Source organism: Portunus trituberculatus, chromosome 11 (genome assembly GCF_017591435.1).
Source record: "Portunus trituberculatus isolate SZX2019 chromosome 11, ASM1759143v1, whole genome shotgun sequence".
NCBI classification, from domain to species: Eukaryota; Metazoa; Arthropoda; class Malacostraca; order Decapoda; family Portunidae; genus Portunus; species Portunus trituberculatus.
Genome location: NC_059265.1, coordinates 1,702,161 through 1,722,253, shown reverse-complemented (window position 1 = coordinate 1,722,253; position 20,093 = coordinate 1,702,161). Strand labels below are relative to the sequence as shown.

Below are 20,093 nucleotides of genomic sequence, written 5' to 3'. Positions count from 1 at the left end.
CTAAATCCTTTCCTCCTCTACTGCCTCTAGCCAACATCCCTCCATCTCATAGCTAAAGTTTGTGTTTTCTTTACCTAAATGCTATGCATAACTTCTAAATATTACTGTTTTCTGCTGCTATAGATAAGGCATTGCAAAAAACCTTACCCGCTACATATCTACAACTGTCTACAAATTCAACAAATTTATCCACCCAATCTACAAATGGTCAATGAAATACACTACACCAGTGATGAAAATCTGTGGCCAACCTTCAGAACTTCATTGGTACGTCTCCAAGAATCACCCTTTTCTTCTTCCTCTTCCTTTCTTTCCTCCTCTTGTTCCTTTGGCAACACCGGCAGTAGTAGCAGTCTGGTGTCTGTTGTATGTCATGCACGCTCACTCCAAAAACTTGCCTCACTTCTTTGGCGTTAGTAGTACTGAATCCTGGAACAAGAGATGGAACAATATTGAAATGGCGTCCTCCTCAATGCCTGTTGTCTTGTGGCACACAGGGTTGGGGAAGGGATTGTGGAGGATGTAACGATAAGGATGGTATGTTAAGGAGAGCCAAGGTGGATCGGGTTTGCGTGGGTGGCTCTGTAGGCCTAAGGAGGAAAACTGCCGTACCAAACCCATAATTAATACGAGCGGAGGAACTTTGTGAGTAGGGATTTTGGAATGTTGTGCATGGTAGAAATATTAGTGTTAGCATGAAGTGTACTACAACATGTATACGGAGGAATAGAGTAAGGAAGGCAGGGTATTTAACATTGTGTGAATTGGCACGCGGGGCAGTAGATTTGAGTGGGGGGCAGGAAAGGACGCGATCTCGGATGAAGGGAGTGGCACTCTACTCGGACATTGGTGGGGTGTGGACGCGTCACGGTGAGCGAGGGTCTCTGATCAGGTGGGTAATGTGATCAGGGCAGCGGAGTTTCGTGGTAATATAATCGAGGGTGTCATTATGTGGAGTTAAGTGGTGTATTCAAGTGGGGAGAGAGTGTTAAGGGTGCCTCTCGTGTTTCTCTGTTGTTGGTTCAGAGTGCCGCGTCACTTTCATCGTTTTTTGTTCGAATGTACTTTACTATATTTGAAATATATGTAAAATTGACTTGGAAGAGAGTTTTCCTTCAATGAAAATCCCAGCCCGTGTGGTACAATGATAACACATCGCCGAATGATGAGTGATGAGCAGAGGACTTGTGTCCCGAGAGGTTTTTTTCATGTAGGAAGAGCGCCAGCCAAGGGCAAGAAACAAAGAAAAGATAAAAAAAAAGGCCCACTTGAGTGCTGGCTCTCTAAAAGTGGAAAAGCGTCAGCCAAAACTAGGAGCAAATGCCTCGATATCTCTCTCTTCAAAGAAGACAAGTCGCAGGAATTCGGAAATACAGATGCAGGTAGGGAGTTCCAGATTTTACCAATGAAAAGGATGAATGATTGAGAGTACTGGTTAACTCTTGCGTTGGAAAGTTGGACACGATAGGGATGAGAAGAAGAAACCTTGTACAGCGAGGCCGCAGGACGAGGGAGGCATGAAGATAGCAAGATCTGTAGAACAGTTAGCATGAAAATAGCGATAAAAGAGAAGGAGATTCAACATTTCGGCGGTGAAAAGAGGCTGAAGACAGTTAGTCAGAGGAGGGGAGTTGATGAGACGAAAAGCTTTTAATTCCACCCTATCTAGTAAAACTTTGTAACTGAAACCCCCCCAAACATGCGAAGAGTTCTCCATACACGTGCAGATAAGGCCCTTATACAGAGTAAGGAATTGAGGGAAGAAAAACAAGAAAACTGGCGGAGATGCCTCAGAAGCTGTTTTAGCAAGAGATGAGATGTGAAGTTTCCAGTTAAGATTATGAATAAAGGACAGACCAAGGATATTCATTGTGGAAGAGGGAGACAGTTGAGTGTCACTGAAGAAGACCTGTACCTGTCTGAAAGGTTGTGTCGAATTGATAGATGGAGGAATTGAGTTTTTGAGGCATTGAAAACTATTAGATTTTCTCTGCCCCAATCGGAAATCTTAGAAAGATCGGAAGTCAGGCGTTCTTTGGCGTCCCTGCGTGATCAGTTGACTTCCTGACTGGTTGGTCTTCTCTGAAAGGACGTGGAAAGATATAGGGTGGTATCATCAGCGTAGGAGTAGATAGGGCAACAAGTTTGGTTAATTAATGAATAATTGAAAGAGAGGGTAACAAGACAGAACCCTGAGGAACTCCATTATTAATAAATTTAGGAGAAGAACAGTTTCCGTCTACCACAACAGCAATAGAACAGTCAGAAAGGAAACTTAAGATAAAGTTGCAGAGAAAAGTATAGAAGCCGTAGGAGGGCAGTTTGAAATCAAAGCTTTATGCCAGACTCTATCAAAAGCCTTTGATATGTCTAACGCTACAGCAAAACTTTCACTGAAATCTCTAAAAGAGGTTACTTTCCTCTCTTGGTCTACACTCTCCTCTTTTAAATTCTCTATGCATATGTACACGGTATATTCCTATCACAATGCTTCTATCACAACTTCTACATATCACGGTTTTCTGCTGGTGTAGATAAGGCATGGCAAAAAACCTTACCCACTTCACATCTACAACTGTCTACAAAATCTACAAATTTATCCACCCAATGTACAAATGATCAATGAAATACACTACACCAGTAATGAAGATTTGTGGCCAACCTGCAGAACTTCATTGGTACGTCTCCAAGAATCACTCTCTTGTTCCTCTTCTTCTTCCTCCTCCTCTGCCTCCTCTTGTTCCTTTGGCTACACCGGCAGTAATAGTGTGGTGTCTGTTGTACGTCTTGCACGCTCACTCCAAACACTTCCCTCACTTCTTTGGCGTTAGTAGTGCTGATTCCTGGAACAAGAGATGCAACAACATTGAAATGGCGCCAACATTAATAAGTCCTGAAAAAAAAAAAATAACAAGAAAGTACAAAACCTTTTAAAATGACACACGAGGAGATAAAAGGGTAATGTACAAACCACAATACTCACATCATGGTCACTCAACACTTTATTCTACGCTTGCTTCAGTGTAGTCATACAACTGTGGGAAGAATGTAATGCTGTCCCGTTCAATAGTGCATGCAGCCGCTCGCTCCCTCCTCCCGTCCTCCTCACTGCCTGTTGTCTTGTGGTACACTGGCTGGGTTGGGGAAGCTTGCATGGATGATAACACGTCGCCGAATCTTCAGGAACCCGACAAACATCTGTACACTGAAAATGTTGCAGGTGAGATGAAAAAAAAAAAGTAAGTCGGCAAACTTTACAGTAATGGAATATTCTCAGTGTGTCAAGAACAATTTAGAATTGTTTAAAGTTTGGAAGAATCTCACCCACTGCTTAATTACGCCATCTTTGCCACAGCACAGCCACAACACAACCAGAGCAAGACCCCACAGTATAAAGAAGTGAAAAACTATTTGACTTACCCCAACAGCTAGGCAAAGAACCCCAAGGGAGCCCAGCACAACACCCACCACCGTGCCAGCTTGGGGACTTGACACTTCAATGACAGCCTTCTCCTGACCGTTGCTGCTGCTGGGCGGATCGAACACTGCTGAGGGATGGTCCACAGGAGAGGATCTGGGCGACTCCACGCACTCGTCAACGTCTGAGGGTGGAGAATTACACTCTCAGAAACACAGATTTATTACAACTTATGGATAGATTTACACGCATTCCAGGAACACATTCAACAATACGTTGAGGAAAACTACAAAATTATATCAGTACTCATGACAAATGCATATGGCAAGATTAAATTATACTTAATCATAAAGAACAACCTATCCGTAAATCACTGATCTTAGTAATACTCGTGAGACAAAATGCATGTTGATGTATGCCAACAATAACAAAATACCACACTAACTTCTTTAGGCTGCTGCTAAATGAAGAGGTGAAGGACTGACAAGTTTAAGAAGACAGACCGTAGAGTGACATTGACAGTTCAGGAGGCCTCACCTTCACACTTGAACTTTCTGACACGAGTCTGTACCCTGCATGGCCGGCACTGGCAGTAGTATGACTCTCGAGTGTTGATGTAAACAGGCTCACACACACCCGACATTCTTCTCCCGGCACTCCTCAATGCCACACAGCTGCACAAACTCATCCTGCCACAAGAAAGGCATTTGCTTCAGTAGTGTCAAGTTGTGATTTTGTATTGTAGTGTATACAATGTAAGAAAATCTGCAACTTTTATATGAAACAAAGGAGTTCAGGGCATGAGTTAAGCCTTATGTTAGATACTGACAAAAGCAAGGCCTTCTCCTCACCTCTCCGTTACTGCAGCAATCATTGATGCCGTCACACATGCGCTGCTTCGGAATACCACTGCCAGCACTGTGGGAGAACTGACTGACTGACTGACTGACTGACTTGTTGTTGCTCTTCCGTGCGGGGTCGTCTGCAGCTCTGCCACTATTGCACTCTGTGGGTGAAATGCTGGCTTTGTATTTTAACATCACTATTATTCATGGTTTAGACTATCGTAAGGTAAATTTAGATTGACTAGATGGTGTTTTAAGAGAGAAACCCTAGCAGTAAGTTACCACAATGCTGTTCATCTTAGCTCTCCGTGTTTCCTTGAAATACAAGTAACCGTGAAACAACAAAATTTACACTCCCACACAGACAGTCAAAGGTCCTCATTAATGTTGCCTACAATAAGCAAGGTTGCTCAATTTCATCCACCTCTATGTACATTGCGAATCACATTAAATATTTGTCATTATTTTCATCTTAATGTTCTCCGGCTTATGTACTGTGAATTAACCCCACCCACACACAAACCTACCCACTCAATGATCACTTCCAAATTGTCGATCGTGCTTACAAAATACCAAAACAATTGTTCAGTTTACTGTCCATATCAATTTGGAACACTGCCGAACCTGTTATAATGGTCAACAATTTGAAATCATTGAACCTAGCTTTGTCAAATCCCTTGGATACTGCCAACATGAAAAACCTCATAGTACCAATAAACGCACTTACAATTCACTACAAGCACACAGTATGCACCAATACTGACACCACACCACAAAACACACCATACACAACTGACACACACACAAACAACTTAAATCACTCAAAACTAACACAAAACACCCTGCAACACCTCAAAATATAAAAGCTCACCCAAAACACATTACAGACACCCAAGTTACCAATATCATCCCTACACACACACACACACACACACACACACACACACACACAACGAAGTGTTGCACAGGCGTAGAAGGATAAATGAATGTTCAGCTGCATCACATCGCCCCGATAGAGCCATACAACTGGTGGGTAAGCCTTGCCCCACGTCACCTCACCAAACAGAGCAGGTCAGAATATATGCAAGAAGGGACAGGCGTGGGAACCTGCTGACGTAACGCGTCGTGACCTGACACTACCTATCCTCACTCAAGAACGGTAGTAGTAGTAGTAGTAGTAGTAGTAGTAGTAGTAGTAGAGAGAGAGAGAGAGAGAGAGAGAGAGAGAGAGAGAGAGAGAGAGAGAGAGAGAGAGAGAGAGAGAGAGAGAGAGAGAGAGAGAGAGAGAGAGAGCAAACAAATCTTAACAGAAAACAAGAACAACAACAACAAAACCACAACTTCCTTTACTCCTATATCCAGGGCAGAACACGGAGACACAGGCTTGCCCGACTTTAGTGAACAGCGGCGGGCAGTCAGCGTGGTGCAAGGTGTGGGTAACCTGCGCCGTGAATTGACCGCCCACAGCCTCCGCCACGTCCACCTCATTCTGCCTGTCGTCACCTGGGAACGAAGCGGGTAATCAATAATGGACACTTGTTATAAGGGCCCACTGACACTGAGCTAGCCTGTTGATGGCCTCAAAACATACTGAAAAATCCTTGTATAGGCCTAATTCACTCTTACACACACCCACGACAAACCACACATACCCAAACCCTCTTAAAAAACTCAATAACATCCCAAAACACACTAAGAAAACACAGAACAGGTTAAAATACCTCCAAACTCACTAGAAACACCCAATATTTACTGAAATAACCCCACACACACCCAAAAGACCACTAACACCCCCACCACTTATAACACTCATAACAAACACAAACCCCACTCAGAACACCAACCAACCCCTCAAAGTTCTCCCAAACCACACTCAAAACATGCTAATACTTACACACACCTCAATCAACACTCTCAAAATACGTAAAATATACCTAAAAGATCTAACATATACTGAAAACAAACGAAATGAACCCCAAAGCATACTTATAACACTCCAAACAGTCTGCAACACTAATGAACAAGCTTAAAATACCCCAAATCTATCCCAAAACCAACAGTATGCATTATAAACAACGTTAGGATTAAAAGGGACACTTACCTAAATATTACACCTTGGCTTCTTCTCCTATTCCACCTTTATTTCTCATTTTTTCTTCATCCTTCTCCATTGTTACTCCTTCTTCTTCCTCCTCCTCCTTCCATCCACACGTCTGAGCCTAGAAACACATCAAAATGTTAGATATTAGACAAAATATTCAGGAAATGGAGGGTGACTTAAGTATTGTAGCTTTGCTGCTGCTCCTCTTCCTCCTCCATTTCTCCTTTCTTCCTCCTTATCCTCCTTTATTTCTCCTTTCTTCCTCCTTCTGCTACAATTATCTACACACCTGAACCTCGAAACACGCGAAAACACGTAGAAATCACTAGATATTAGGCAAAATATTGACGAACTGCGGATTTGGAAAAGTGGCGCCAACCCTGGGCCTATGGTGAGTCACTACCTGGGTGGGCTGTGGTCATCCGAGAGAACGGGAACGGGGACTCGGCTAAATTACGTAAATCATTTGATTTCAAAATGACTTTTAGAAAAACGAAGCCACGGCCAAATGCTTGTTATTTTATGACGTGATAAATACTTAAACTAATTTTCAAAATATCAAAATATCTCCAGCTTAACTGGTTTTTAAAAAAGGTCTAAATTAAGTACGTTAAAAGTACAAAACATTTTAACCCATAAATCTCTTAAAACGTCCTGTAAAGTCAAGCCATTTTCACTTGGCAAGTATTTTATCACACTTCTGGGAGTCTGAGCTATCTTTTAGGGCATTCTACAGCGAGTTAGACCGAGAAGCAGAAACGTGAGCAAATAAAATAATGAAAAATAAGAGCTTTTTACAACAGCCCCAAACACCATTTCAAAGTCCACATATTTCACTCATTAGATTGATTTCACACTTAAAAGAGGACAGGCACTCTTTTGCTACCATAAAGGCCCACTTATACCTTGAAATGAAAAAGCTCAAAACTCCAGGTGGGAAATTTTGAGCGTTAAAAGCCTTTAACATACGCCATAAAACACCACTAAACGCCACATATTTACCCAGCACAGGCGCGGAACACACTTCAAACACGACGAAACATTTATAGAAACCATAAAACATACCATGGAAGCGCAATATTACCGTCAGGAAATATTCGAAAAAAGTATTTGACCCAGCAGGCTGGCGATAGAAGGGTGATGGCGTGGGTAGGGTGATGGCTAGGGGACCGCCGGGGAGGCGGCCCGGAGAAAACCCGGGAACAGTGGCGGCAGGACATCCATATATAGTCTTTATCATCTCACCAAACTAAAATTAAGCCACAGAGAGAAATTTTGACTAGGCTATATGAAATGTTAGACTGGTGGCTGCATTCTGACACATGTTTGGCCTATGGTAAATGAAGGAAACAAATATGAGAGGGTAATACAGACGCCTTGCTCTTTTTGATGGTCCTTATACCATTACTTGAAAATATTTGCGTACTGTTTTCACTCTCATATGTAAAGAAAACCTAACCTTAACTGAATAGCCTTATAAATACCTTTAATAGACGAAGATTAGGCAGTGTGGAGTGTTGTGGTGAAGGCTTGCCACTGCGTCTCTTGGTGCTGGTGCTTGGTGCTTGAAAACTGTCGGTAATATAGCAACACTTCACTTTATTTGTGTGTGTGTGTGTGTGTGTGTGTGTGTGTGTGTGTGTGTGTGTGTGTGTGTGTGTGGGTGTGTGGGTGTGCATGGGTCAGTATAGCCCACCGCCACAACTGTGTTCACCACCACCACCGCTAAGAGACTACTGCCGTAGCAAAAGGTTGTCTGTGAAGACAGGACGCATGTATATATGTTTATGATAACTATCTGTTACTAAATCTCTTATTAATGAGACGCTATGCTTATACAAATACCACATGTCGATTTATTGGTTATTGTGACATCTTCCTCTTCGTTATCGTGTCCAGCTTTTGTTATTTGTCAAAGCAGGAAATATTAAATTGTATCTTGTTGTACAGCGAGTGTTGGCAACTCCGCGAGGCAATAAACAAGGTGCTTAAAAGGCAGACTGTACTATTTTTCTCATTCTCTATTTCTACCGCCTGATATACGAGTATTTCTGACAATAAACCAGGGTGACAGGACACTAAGTAGAGGAATATAGACTTTTTTCTATCTACATACACATCTATATTGTTATTTATATACGAATTTATTGACTTATCTATCTGCCTGCCTATCCATCTATCTGTTTGTTTGTCCAACTGTCCATTTCCGTATCTATCAACCCATCAAATTACCCGCTTATCCATCTATCTTCACACAAGCATATAAATACCACCACCGCCACTACCACCACCACCACCACCACAACCACTGCCAGTTCCCGCACCTGCTCATCTTCGCCCTCATGAACGGGAGTGTGTCAGTGATAGGCGAGGACACAACGGCTCATCAATTGCATCGCCAACCTTCGCCTACTGTTTCGTGTCAACCGGGAGTCCCTGACGACACATCCTCCCAACCTACACGCTTTCGGACCCACGTAGCACGGGCGTGGGCGTGGGTGGAATCGTGGGTGACATATACGTGGTGTCAGGCGCTTATCCGATTCCCTTTGCCTCTGTCGTCTTCATTGGTTCTCTACACACTTGTCAGGTCCCTACACGTGCACACTCGCGTACGGCAACACGTGCCTGGCCACGCGCACCACATACCTCCTACGGTACACTTCTAAGCGCCTTCGTACCGCGCGATGCTTTTTCTGCCAAGGACAGGCGCCGTTTGTCAAACAGACAATCAACCAGTGTGTCAGACAGTCAGTTAGTCAATCATTCAGTCATTCAGTCAGTTAGCCAAATAGTCAGTCAGCCAGATAGTCAGTCATTTAGTTAGTATTTTATTCATTTAATCAGTCAGTCAGTCAGTCAGTCAGTCCAAATATCAGTCAGTCAGTGAATCTATTAGTTAGACAGGCAATCTATCCATCAATCCGTCAATCTTTCAGCCACTCAATCAATCAATATTCACGATGCAAAACAAGCAAACACACCACCAATAGTTACCACCACAATCACCACCACCACCACCAATACACACCACACTGACATCATCACCACCAACACTTTCTAAAGGTGTGTACACACTTACTGAATTTCCACGCATCGTTTCATCGTTGCGTATCACACTGTGATACAATACGATGCAACAGGGTATTGTACCCATTTTTGCCTCTCCGCGTGGTGTATCATCGTTGAGTGATGCAACAGTGTCATTCAGTTTGTTCCTGACCGTAGCCATGAGTGCAAATGTGCAGTTGTCTGTGGCCACACAACTGATTTTCAGTTTGTCTGCAATTGGGGTCAAAATTGCAAAAATATTCATGCCCGTCCACGACAACACTGAACATGCAACGCGACGATCCCACGCTCCTCGTCCACACACACACACACACACACACACACACACACACACTCACGAAGGTTGGTGAGTTGTGTATCATTCCTTTGAGTTGACGCCAAAATACCGAAAAATGGCGGATCGAACCCGTTGCGTAACTTTGTGTCATATTTTGACACGCAACGGTGAAGCACTATCCTGTCAACACTGCTACGCAACGGTGATCCGATACGTGGAAATGCAACAAGTGTGTACACGCCTTAATTAAAACACAAACAATATTCATACACAGTGTTACACCCGCAACCCCGACCGCCGCCCCTCCACCGCTCGTCTGGTCCCGCGGCACGCAGGGTGGCCAGCCAGACAGCCGAGGTGACTCTGGGCGGCGGACTAACCTTCCTTCAAGACGTGTTTGTGTCCGTGGTGGAGGAATGAACTGATGGTGGTGGTGGTGGTGGTGGAGGACAGGATTCAGGCAGGAGAGTGAGTGAGTGAGTGAGTGAGTGAGTGAGTGAGAGAGAGGACAGGAAAGAATAGAAGAAAGAGGAAAAATAAGAATATCTTATCAGAACACAACATTTTCTCTCCCTCTCCCCCCACCCCAGGTCTCGTGTCTGGTGATGAAATGGACGTCTGGTCAGTGGTGGTGGTGGTGGTGGTGGTCAGTTGCCAAATGAAAATATTCTACGTCACCAGCTCCACCTTGAAAAGTCGCTAAAGGTCGCTAAATCATTGTTGTATATGCTACAAATGTTCCTAGACGAAGTAAGTGGCTTGACTAACACATAGGCTAATCACTAAAAGGCCCCTTGACTAACACACCGCATCACACCACAGCCCGTCCTTACTACGTCCTGCAAAAAGAACTCCAGGACGTGCTGAGGACGGCGGATGCCTGATCACATGCGTGTTATGACCAGCTCCACCCGAAAAGTCGCTGAAAGGTCGGATATCAAGGGACGTACGCAGTAAAGGCTTGGTAGATACGTAGCAGTGGAGGGATTTCGCAATTCCACCACGTCTCCACTACGTCCTCAAAAATGTTATGAACGTGTTGAGAACCTGCTGCGCGTAGTAAGGACCGCCTCTGGTGTGATGGGGCCTTGACACGGAGAGTTTATCCCTGTCAGTGACGCACACCAAACTTGTCTCGGGAGCCTCGCTCGTCTCCTCTCCACCTCCCCCTCCCCCGCTGTTCCCCACACTCTCATCACTCGCCTTTTAAATCTCATTGATGTTTACTTGATTGATTGATAAGTTTATTGTTGTAGCAGTGTATACACCATCGAACTGTTGTCCATTTACGTATGAATGAACCTATCAAATTACCAGCTTATGTATCTATCTATCTACACACAAGCATGTAGATATCTCCACCAGCACCGCCAACACCCACACCTGCCCACCTTCGCCATCATGAACGGCAGTGTGTCAGTTTACACAATACTACTAGTATTTCCATGCCACTATATTGTGGCATCATATCACCTCAGACGCTGGTCAACAAGACGAGACACAGCAAGGAGACCAGACCAGACCAGACGACACGAGAGAGAGAGAGAGAGAGAGAGAGAGAGAGAGAGAGAGAGAGAGAGAGAGAGAGAGAGAGAGAGGAGAGGACACACACACACACACACACACACACACACACACACAAGCTATGGGCGGCGTCAACAGCTCCACACCCACTGCCGCCCACATCTGTCCCGCCCATGCATGCTCACGCCCAGGCTTCCCAGTCAGCCCATACGCCTCCGCAGCCGCCCTCACTATATAATGAAGTGACTCAAGACACACAGATCCACGTGTTCCGGAGAAACTGACGTCTGGCAGGAGAGAGAGAGAGAGAGAGAGAGAGAGAGAGAGAGAGAGAGAGAGAGAGAGAGAGAGAGAGAGAGAGAGAGAGACACACACACACACACACATAACACCTACAGTACACAAACTACCATACGCCTAATTAACTACCTTAACTACCCTCCACCAGCTAACTGTCCACATGTGACTCCTTCAATGCACGACACACCTTCCTAGTACAGCCTGTCCACCCCGTCACTGTCCCATCACCGTCCCATCACTAATGACACTGTGGCACCATTAATTCACTACCCTTCACTATCCACTCACTCCCACACGTCACGTCACCCCTTCAGTGCATTATTATACAGCTTTCTATTAAACTATCCGCCCCATTACCGTCCCATCACTGTCCCATCATGTTTGTTCCCTCCACTCTATTAATAGACTCACCCTTTCACTGAGCAGGTGGAGCTGGTGGACTAGGTGGGGCAAGTGGGGCGGTCACCGTGTTCACAGGTCTCGTGTCTGGTGAGGAAATGGACGTCTGGTCACTGGCGGCGGTGGTGGTGGTGGTGGTGGTGGGTTGCCAAATGGAAATATTGTACGTCACCAGATCCACCTTGAAAAGTCGCTAAAAGGTCGCTAAATCATTGTTGTATATGCTACAAATGTTCCTACACGAAGTAATTGTCTTGACTTACACATAGGCTAATCAGTATAGGGCCCCGTTGACTCTAATAAGGACCGTTTATCCCTCCCAGTGACGCAGAGCAAACTTGTCTCGAGAGCCTCACTCATTGATTGATTGATAAGTTTATTGTTGTAGCAGTGTATACACCATCGAACTGTTGTCCATTTCCCTATGAATGAACTTATCAAATTACCAGCTTATATATCTATCTATCTACACACAAGCATGTAGATATCTCCACCAGCACCGCCAACACCTGCCCACCTTCGCCATCATGGAGGGCAGTGTGTCAGTTTACACATTACTACTAGTATTTCCATGCCACTATATTGTGGCATCATATCACCTCAGACGCTGTGGCGCCATGCAACAAATTGTTGACTAATTTCGCTTCACTTGCAAACCAGATATTGTTTTGCATCTCTTTCAACTGATAGGAAAACAAGTCGATACATTATGCATTTTATTATATCAAGAGATATTGTGTTGCCATTAGAAATATATAGGAGTATCATTCACAAGATATCGTCATATCAGTAGGTATGAAAAATAAATACAAGTAACAAAAACTGCACCACGTTACAAGACACTGGCCAGACACTTAAATTAAGTATTGCATTGAAAGACTCACAAAACATCATCTTGGGAAACACGTAACAATACCTTTGTGCTTCACAACAGGAATGATGAGTGATGAGCAGAGGAATCGTGACCCAAGAGGTTACCTTCCTCTCTTGGTCTACACTCTCCTTTCTTAAATACTATATACATATGTACACCGTACACTCCTATTACAATAACATAACATAACATAACATAAATAATAGGATAACAAAGGGCCACCAGGGCCCATCTAGGTTATCCTGTATCAGTCGCACAGCGACCTCGTCATCAGTACTTAAAGATACACTTACAAGTACACAATACATTATATACTAATTCTAAATATTTGGCCCATTAACAGGGCTAAGTCCTGCAGTGAATTCCTCTACAATCTGTGATCCCCATACATGGGGATCATGTCTTGTTTAACTATAGTCAATTTCTTATAAAAACTATCATGCAGTGCTATACATAATTATAAATCTAATAAATTGAAGTGCTTATCTAATCTGTTTTTCAACATTGTCAAACTAGTGCTATTTACAACCCTCTCTGGCAATGCATTCCAGAAGTCTACCACCCTATGACTAAAGAAATATTTTCTTCTATCTAACCTGCAGCCTTGCTTTCTAATCTTCCTGCCATGATTTGTAGTCCTACTTCCTCCTCTAAGGTAAAGAAAGATCTCACATCTATGTAGTTTGTATCTGAGAACATTTCTGCTGCTGCTGCTACTACTACTACTACTATAGACTACTACTACTACTACCCAGCCATCTCTTCACCACTTCCCTACCAGTATTAATAAATTTTCGCATCACAGTCATGCTAGGTATACTCAGTATTATGTGACTGTCTTGATAATACCAGGTGAAAGAATAATACAGTCGGCGGCTTGGCGCCAAGGACCGAAGACGTAGTAGCATTATGCGGCGATTATACTATACGATGGAGTGTAGGTATACTCGTAGATGTCTCATGGCTAATACGCTCATAAAACACTGCATTACTAACTACTTCAAACTTACCAATGCATTAATATTTTGTTATGTTTGTTTGGTGACGCCCGAGATGTTTTGTAGCGCCATTGTATCTGATCAAGATAGTCATCACAGAAATGTCGCCGCAAGTACTGCTCTATAAAGTCAGCTCAACAAATCACTTTTATTTCCCTTAAATTCTTTTGCTTCCAAGCAAGGATTATTATCAGTATGTCTTTACTTAATGTGCTGAGTGTGGTGTACAATACACACGTGTGCAAGTGTGTATAGGCGGCATACCAAGACAAGACACTTCTTATGGTTGAGCATGATCAGCGCTTCACCCAGCCTTGCAGTTCACAGTTTTATTGCTTGTGGGTGGATCTCGAAAATATTCCCGTGCACTGCCACCAACACAACTGACAAGTGAACACTGAGTCACTGAGTGAGTCATGATTGATGGCTGGGATTTCAAGGCCGCGGCGTGACGGCGTCCTACATCTCGATTGTTGCCAGTTGCAGTTTTTTTTTTCTTTAACCCAACCAATCAACATAGGCTCGACGCCTCACACCACATCATCTTCTTTGGCGCTCAACAGTTACATAAGTAGCTAATCCTGCTTCATATAATTATTCATAAACCTTGCAGTTACTCTGTTACGTGGTCATTAACCAGGATGTCATAATTATGAGGAAAAACAAATACAACTTAGTAACCGAGTTTTATTAGAAAATCTCTTGGTACCTCTTATAGTCACAGGCGGAAAAATAATAATAATTGATGAAACTATAAAGATTTTAATATCAGTAGTAAGACCCGAGAACTGAATACAAAAATAAATTCGAGAAAATAAATAATAGTAATATTAATAATAATAAGTCAGTGTCTCAACATCAGTCAATGATCAGTGAAAAAAAAATACCTATCAACTGAGAGAGAGAGAGAGAGAGAGAGAGAGAGAGAGAGAGAGAGAGAGAGAGGTACTGCCCAAATAGTAGCCCTTCTCGCTAAGAGAGAGAGAGAGAGAGAGAGAGAGAGAGAGAGAGAGAGAGAGAGAGAGAGACTCAAAAGTTCGTTATTCCCCTGTACGTGTGTGTGTGTGTGTGTGTGTGTGTGTGTGTGTGTGTAGAAAAAATAATTTACACCAGCATACACTTAAATGCAGTCACATCGATTATTGCAATATATTGTAGGATAATAATTATTATTATGCTACAATATATTGCAATAATTTGTTTCCTCACATTGTGTTGCACTATTTTCTAGTATTATGAAAACAAAACCATACACAAATGTTTATTTTTATTCCTTATGGTAGTCCAGTGTAGTTGTCAACATGATCTTCATCGTCATTAGAGGCATCTATTTGATTATCTTCTTGATTCTGGAAGATGTTCTCATAAAACTGTTGTTCAGCAACACTCAGAAGTGGATACAGTGACCTGATATCTGCCACTTTCTCCTGATCAAGTCTGAGAGGACGGTCATATTTGGGAGTCAACTGTATGGTACTGAGGTTGAAGTTGTTGGGACTGTATGGATCTCTTCCTGGCATGAGGCGCATTCTTGTGGCGTTGGTGAAGTTAGTGGCATCATAATCCTGCAGAAGAACATAACCCTCTTTGTACTCCGAGTTGAGAATGATCATGTTTGCGTTCTTGAATGTTGAAGCTGTAGCTCTCTCCTCCTCGTTACCATCGTCTTCAGCAGGTCTAAATTCAGGAACTTTGACTGGTCCATTTCTTCAACCGTGAAAGTAGAGGCAGCACTTTTCATAACACTGCAGTAATCACGAGGAAGCACCACATTGCCATGTCGTTTCAGGCGTTTTTCAATAAGCCCAAAGGACCTGTCACACACACACACACACACACACACACACACACACACACACACAAAGCCTTACGCACGCACACAAACGCACGCATACGCAAGCAGACTCATATTATCACACACACACACACACACACACACACACTGCGTGTCATCATTGTAAATAGTTATTCATTCTGCTTCACCTTTCTTTATTCTATTATTGATCTCATTTATTTACTCTCTCTCTCTCTCTCTCTCTCTCTCTCTCTCTCTCTCTCTCTCTCTCTCTCTCTAGGGAGTGGGGGGGGAGTCAGCGGAACGTGGGGTGTTAAAGCGGGTGTCCACAATAGTGGACATGGAATTTTCTTAATGAAGGCGCGGCCAGATTTGATTAGTTTGTCGTCAAGTACAGTAAACTTGTCGTTTTCTTTCCTACAATGCCAACAAACACTCTCTCTCTCTTACATCATATTTATCTATTTATTTATTTATTTATTTATTATTATTTTACTACTACTACTACTACTATATTATCACCATCATCATCATCATCATCATATCATTATCATCATCACTACAATCACCATTATCGGCGGTGTAATAATTCAAAGAAGCATAGGTCACCAGCTCCAGCCCTGCAGGTCATTAACTTGGTGACCTCCAAAGACCCTTGGTAATGTCAACAAAATGGTCTAACCGTGCACAAATCTCAAGGTAAAAATGTGTCCCAGTACTGAAGGGGTTAATTAAGAGAGTAGCTTAATGCCTCCTCGCTCCTGCCTAACTGCCTGACTGGCTAACAATCGCACCAGCTCCATCACCACTCTCGTTAATGGCTACAGTCTTCACTATCTTAATCCCCACGTAAGTTTGTGAAGCTGTATAAAGTCACCCAGTAGTAAGCGTAGAGCATGGATATCGTAATGTGTCACGGTACTGAAAGGGTTAGCTATCCATTCTTCTAACGTGTTGCATTTCCGTCTTTACAACTCAATTCAACTCAAGCTTCCTTAGAAAAGTGATCCGTTCATGATACGTTTTTACTAATTTTTTTTAATATTGATTCGTTGATTTGCAGGCAGGGTTCACTTGGAGAGAGAGAGAGAGAGAGAGAGAGAGAGAGAGAGAGAGAGAGATTGTATTATATATTATACTCATTTCCGTTAATGATACTTTTTTTTTTTTTATTCGTTGATTTACAGGCAAGGTTCACTTGAGAGAGAGAGAGAGAGAGAGAGAGAGAGAGAGTATTATCTTTCATAATCAATTTTTCGTTAATGATACGTTTTTTTTTATTCGTTAATTTACAGGCAGGGTTCACTTAGAGAGAGAGAGAGAGAGAGAGAGAGAGAGAGAGAGAGAGAGAGAGAGAGAGAGAGAGAAATATTATTATTATCATCTTATCATAATCATTTATTACGAAGGAAGCTTCAAACTGTTACAACATAATGATAAAAAAAATCGTGTATAATTGTAAGTACTACACGGAAGGTGAGAATGCTTGATGAAACAAATTAATGCAATTGAGTGTGTGTAATGGTTGGTTTGGAAGGAGTTAAAGAGCGTGACTAGTTTATATCCAGGTGGTGGACCAGTGGTTAGGTTCACTGGCAGCGTTTCATATGCTCGTTTGCCCTCAAGTTGCTCTTTCCTTATTGGCAGGTTGGGGGGGGGTGAGACAAGAACGAAGCAACGTCAGCAGTAGCTCAGAATGGCAGCTGGGACAGTATTAATCCAGACACCACGCTCGCTACATCTCTCCAGTCACCACCACCACCACCACCGACCCCTCGAGTGTACGCAGCCCAGTGTCCGTCTGTGTCTTGTCGTGGGCGTGACGTTCAGCAGCGGCAGGAACAGCAACGGGAACCTTGATCTGCGTCAGTTTTCGTGCGGCGGGGTGACGTGCCGCTGCTGTGAGGTTATCGGACCACACCACACCACAGCACAGCACAGCACAGACAGAGAAGGAGAGGTTAGTGGCTTTTATGTAAACGAATAGTGTAGGTATGAGGTGTTGGTGTGTGCGCGTTGACAGTGCAGTGGTGATAGGAAATTGTTAGTAACTTGAGGTTGTTAGGAATGTTGACTGATAAAGGATAACTGGGTGTGTAGGATGTGCACTGTCTATTGGAAGGTTAATTGTACGATGTCTGTCTGCGTCAATGTAGGATGTATCAGGAATGGCTGGGAGGAATGAAGTGAGCGTGAATGGCTCGTGGCAAGAGGAGGCCGAGTGGGAACTAACTGAATGCAGTGTGATAAAATAGAAGACAGAAGGGATGGATGGTGTGGTGCGAGTGTTTGGCTGGGTTAGGGCACTGTGAAAACGTGTAACTGAGTGGAGACAAGTGAAAGGCTGGCTGAGGTAGTGGTTGAGTTTTAGGACAGACAGATGGGGGAATAAAGTGTTTAGAGTGAGTTTGGGCACATTATGGATGGAAGTGAAGACGTGAAGGGAATGTGTGGTGTTGGTCATTTAGAGATAATTAGTGAAAAAGATACTGCTGTTCATGTTTTTGTGATGGTATTGGTGGTGGTAAGAATACGTAGAATGAAGAGTGAAAGGCTGATTGAGGCAGTGAAGGAGTTTGCTTAGGGCTATCTTGCTTGTTAGCTGTAGGGATAATTAGTGAACAAGTAAACAAGGTACTGCTTTGTTCATGCTTATTCTTGTCCATTACAGGCGTTGACGATCCAAAGGCCTGACTCCACAGCGGTAATGAGCCTCGTCTACCTTGCACTTTGACGGACAACGCTCACTACCAACACTTCTAGCCTCCGCCACCGCCGTAAGATTGCCGCCACACGGTCTACTCTTAACGACCGCCGCCGCTTGAGGGAGACTGGCTGGATGAGTGGGTGATAGAGGCGAGGCAGGTGTGGTGAGGCGGAGGATTGGAGACGAGAACCTACAGATGACGGCAGACACGGAAGATTCCACTTACCAGGTAGATGAATGTGTCAAGATTGGTTGTGTGGGTGTGAGGATCGGGTGTGGGGCAAGTTTGAGGGGGTTTGACGTGGTGTGGTTTACTGAGACTGGCGTGGGAGATGTGAGAATGAAGGGATGGGAGTGTCAGGATGAAGGGCCAGGATGCTACGTCACACGGGAGACGCTGGGAGGAGAACGAGGGAGAAGGGTGTAACTGGAGTGTAAGTGGAATAACGATCGAGGAGGGCGAGTGAGAGGCTGACTGAGGCAGTGAAGTGTGTATTGTAGGACAGTGTGGCGTGGTACATATGGAGATAATCAGTTAATTTTTCTCCATTACAGGAGTTGGTGATCCGAAGCCGTGACTGCAGCGATCCCGTGCGTCCTGCACCATCAGGGAAGGACTCTCTGGCTTCGCACTGCGCCTACATTGACCGTTGCCGCCGCCGCTGCTACCGCTACTCGGAGGGGCACTGCCTCGCATTGGGCCTTCACTGCCGTCCCGCTAATACACGTGTCGCCGTCGCAGCTACTGGCACTGAGGGACTTCGCCTCGCAGCGGCCTGGCAAACACCTGCTACACCACCACCACTAACTCCACCACCGCAGTCCAGAGATTCAGCTTCGCATAGCAGACATCCTCCTATTCAACGCTTGCTGCCACTACCACCTCATTATGGTGGTGTCACTGTACTTGGATCTGTTGTCACTACTGAATAATAATGTGTAAAGAAATCTTTTTGTTTCGGTGAATTTCCTTTCCTGGGAATATTTGTGGGTTTTTAAATTTCCTTTCCTGGGAATATTTGGGTTGTGGGTGGTTTCAGTGAGTAGTCGCCTCAAGCTGGCTTGGATCCGTCTGACACACCAATATTGCCTCCATTGACCACCACCTACACTCGCTCTAAACGATCACACCCAGAAATAAAACGCGCTAGATTTGAAGCTTTTATTTATTTATTATCATAAGCAATACAAAAAGTGGTTGTTAGGAAATGAAACTAAAGCGAAAAACATTACATGATCATCAATAACTTAATGTAAAATGGTCCCAAAATACCATCTGGCTGAAAAATCTTCAAACGGTCTACATAAAATACAGCACTACTGGCCAAAAAACACTAAAATGGTAAAAATCTAGAAAAATGGCAAAAAAAAAATGGCAAAAAAAAGCCGAAAACGGGTAAAATCGTAAAAATCTAGAAAAAAATGGCAAAAAAACTCCGGAAAAAATGGTAAAAATCTAGAAAAAATGGCATAAAAAGCCGAAAAACGGGCCCTAAAAATCGTACTAAGTCGAAAATACTCTAAAGAGTCTCCGGAGATAAGGTGGATGCATATTGGAGCTAAAATTAAATACAAGAGTCTCCCTACACTTTTATTCAATTTTTGACATTATTACACATTGCCTGCAAAAAAAACCAAATATTTTCAACTGAATAAAAACAATATATATACAAAGAATACAGAGAAAGTCTACACAAATTTTCAACTTAAAAATAAAAATAAAACTTCTACAATATTTTCAACTTAAAATAAAAACTAAGTATAAAAAAAGCAAAATCCTATG

The 20,093-nt window shown here is 43.4% G+C and overlaps 2 protein-coding genes across 3 annotated transcripts in view; both read left to right on the top strand.

Moving 5' to 3' along the window:
- Positions 1-20,093, top strand: part of LOC123502283 — a 277,707-nt gene that overhangs the window by 213,750 nt on the left and 43,864 nt on the right. The gene's annotated exons all lie outside the window — the stretch shown is intronic.
- On the top strand, positions 18,404-19,258 carry LOC123502286. Of its 2 annotated transcripts, none has more exons than XM_045251513.1 (2): positions 18,404-18,539; positions 18,866-19,258. In XM_045251513.1, the coding sequence occupies exons 1-2, from the start codon at positions 18,507-18,509 to the stop codon at positions 19,241-19,243; spliced, it is 411 nt and encodes a 136-aa protein (XP_045107448.1). In that variant the 5' UTR covers positions 18,404-18,506; the 3' UTR covers positions 19,244-19,258. The 2 variants fall into 2 exon arrangements, with proteins under 2 accessions (XP_045107448.1, XP_045107450.1); XM_045251515.1 differs by having other exon boundaries at positions 18,423-18,539; positions 18,869-19,258.

Excerpts from the sequence above, each read along its gene's own strand:
- LOC123502286 (XM_045251513.1), top strand. The coding sequence starts at position 18,507 with ATGACGGCAGACACGGAAGATTCCACTTACCAG. Across the intron at positions 18,540-18,865 it reads CGGAAGATTCCACTTACCAG|GAGTTGGTGATCCGAAGCCG; the intron begins GTAGATGAATGT and ends TCTCCATTACAG.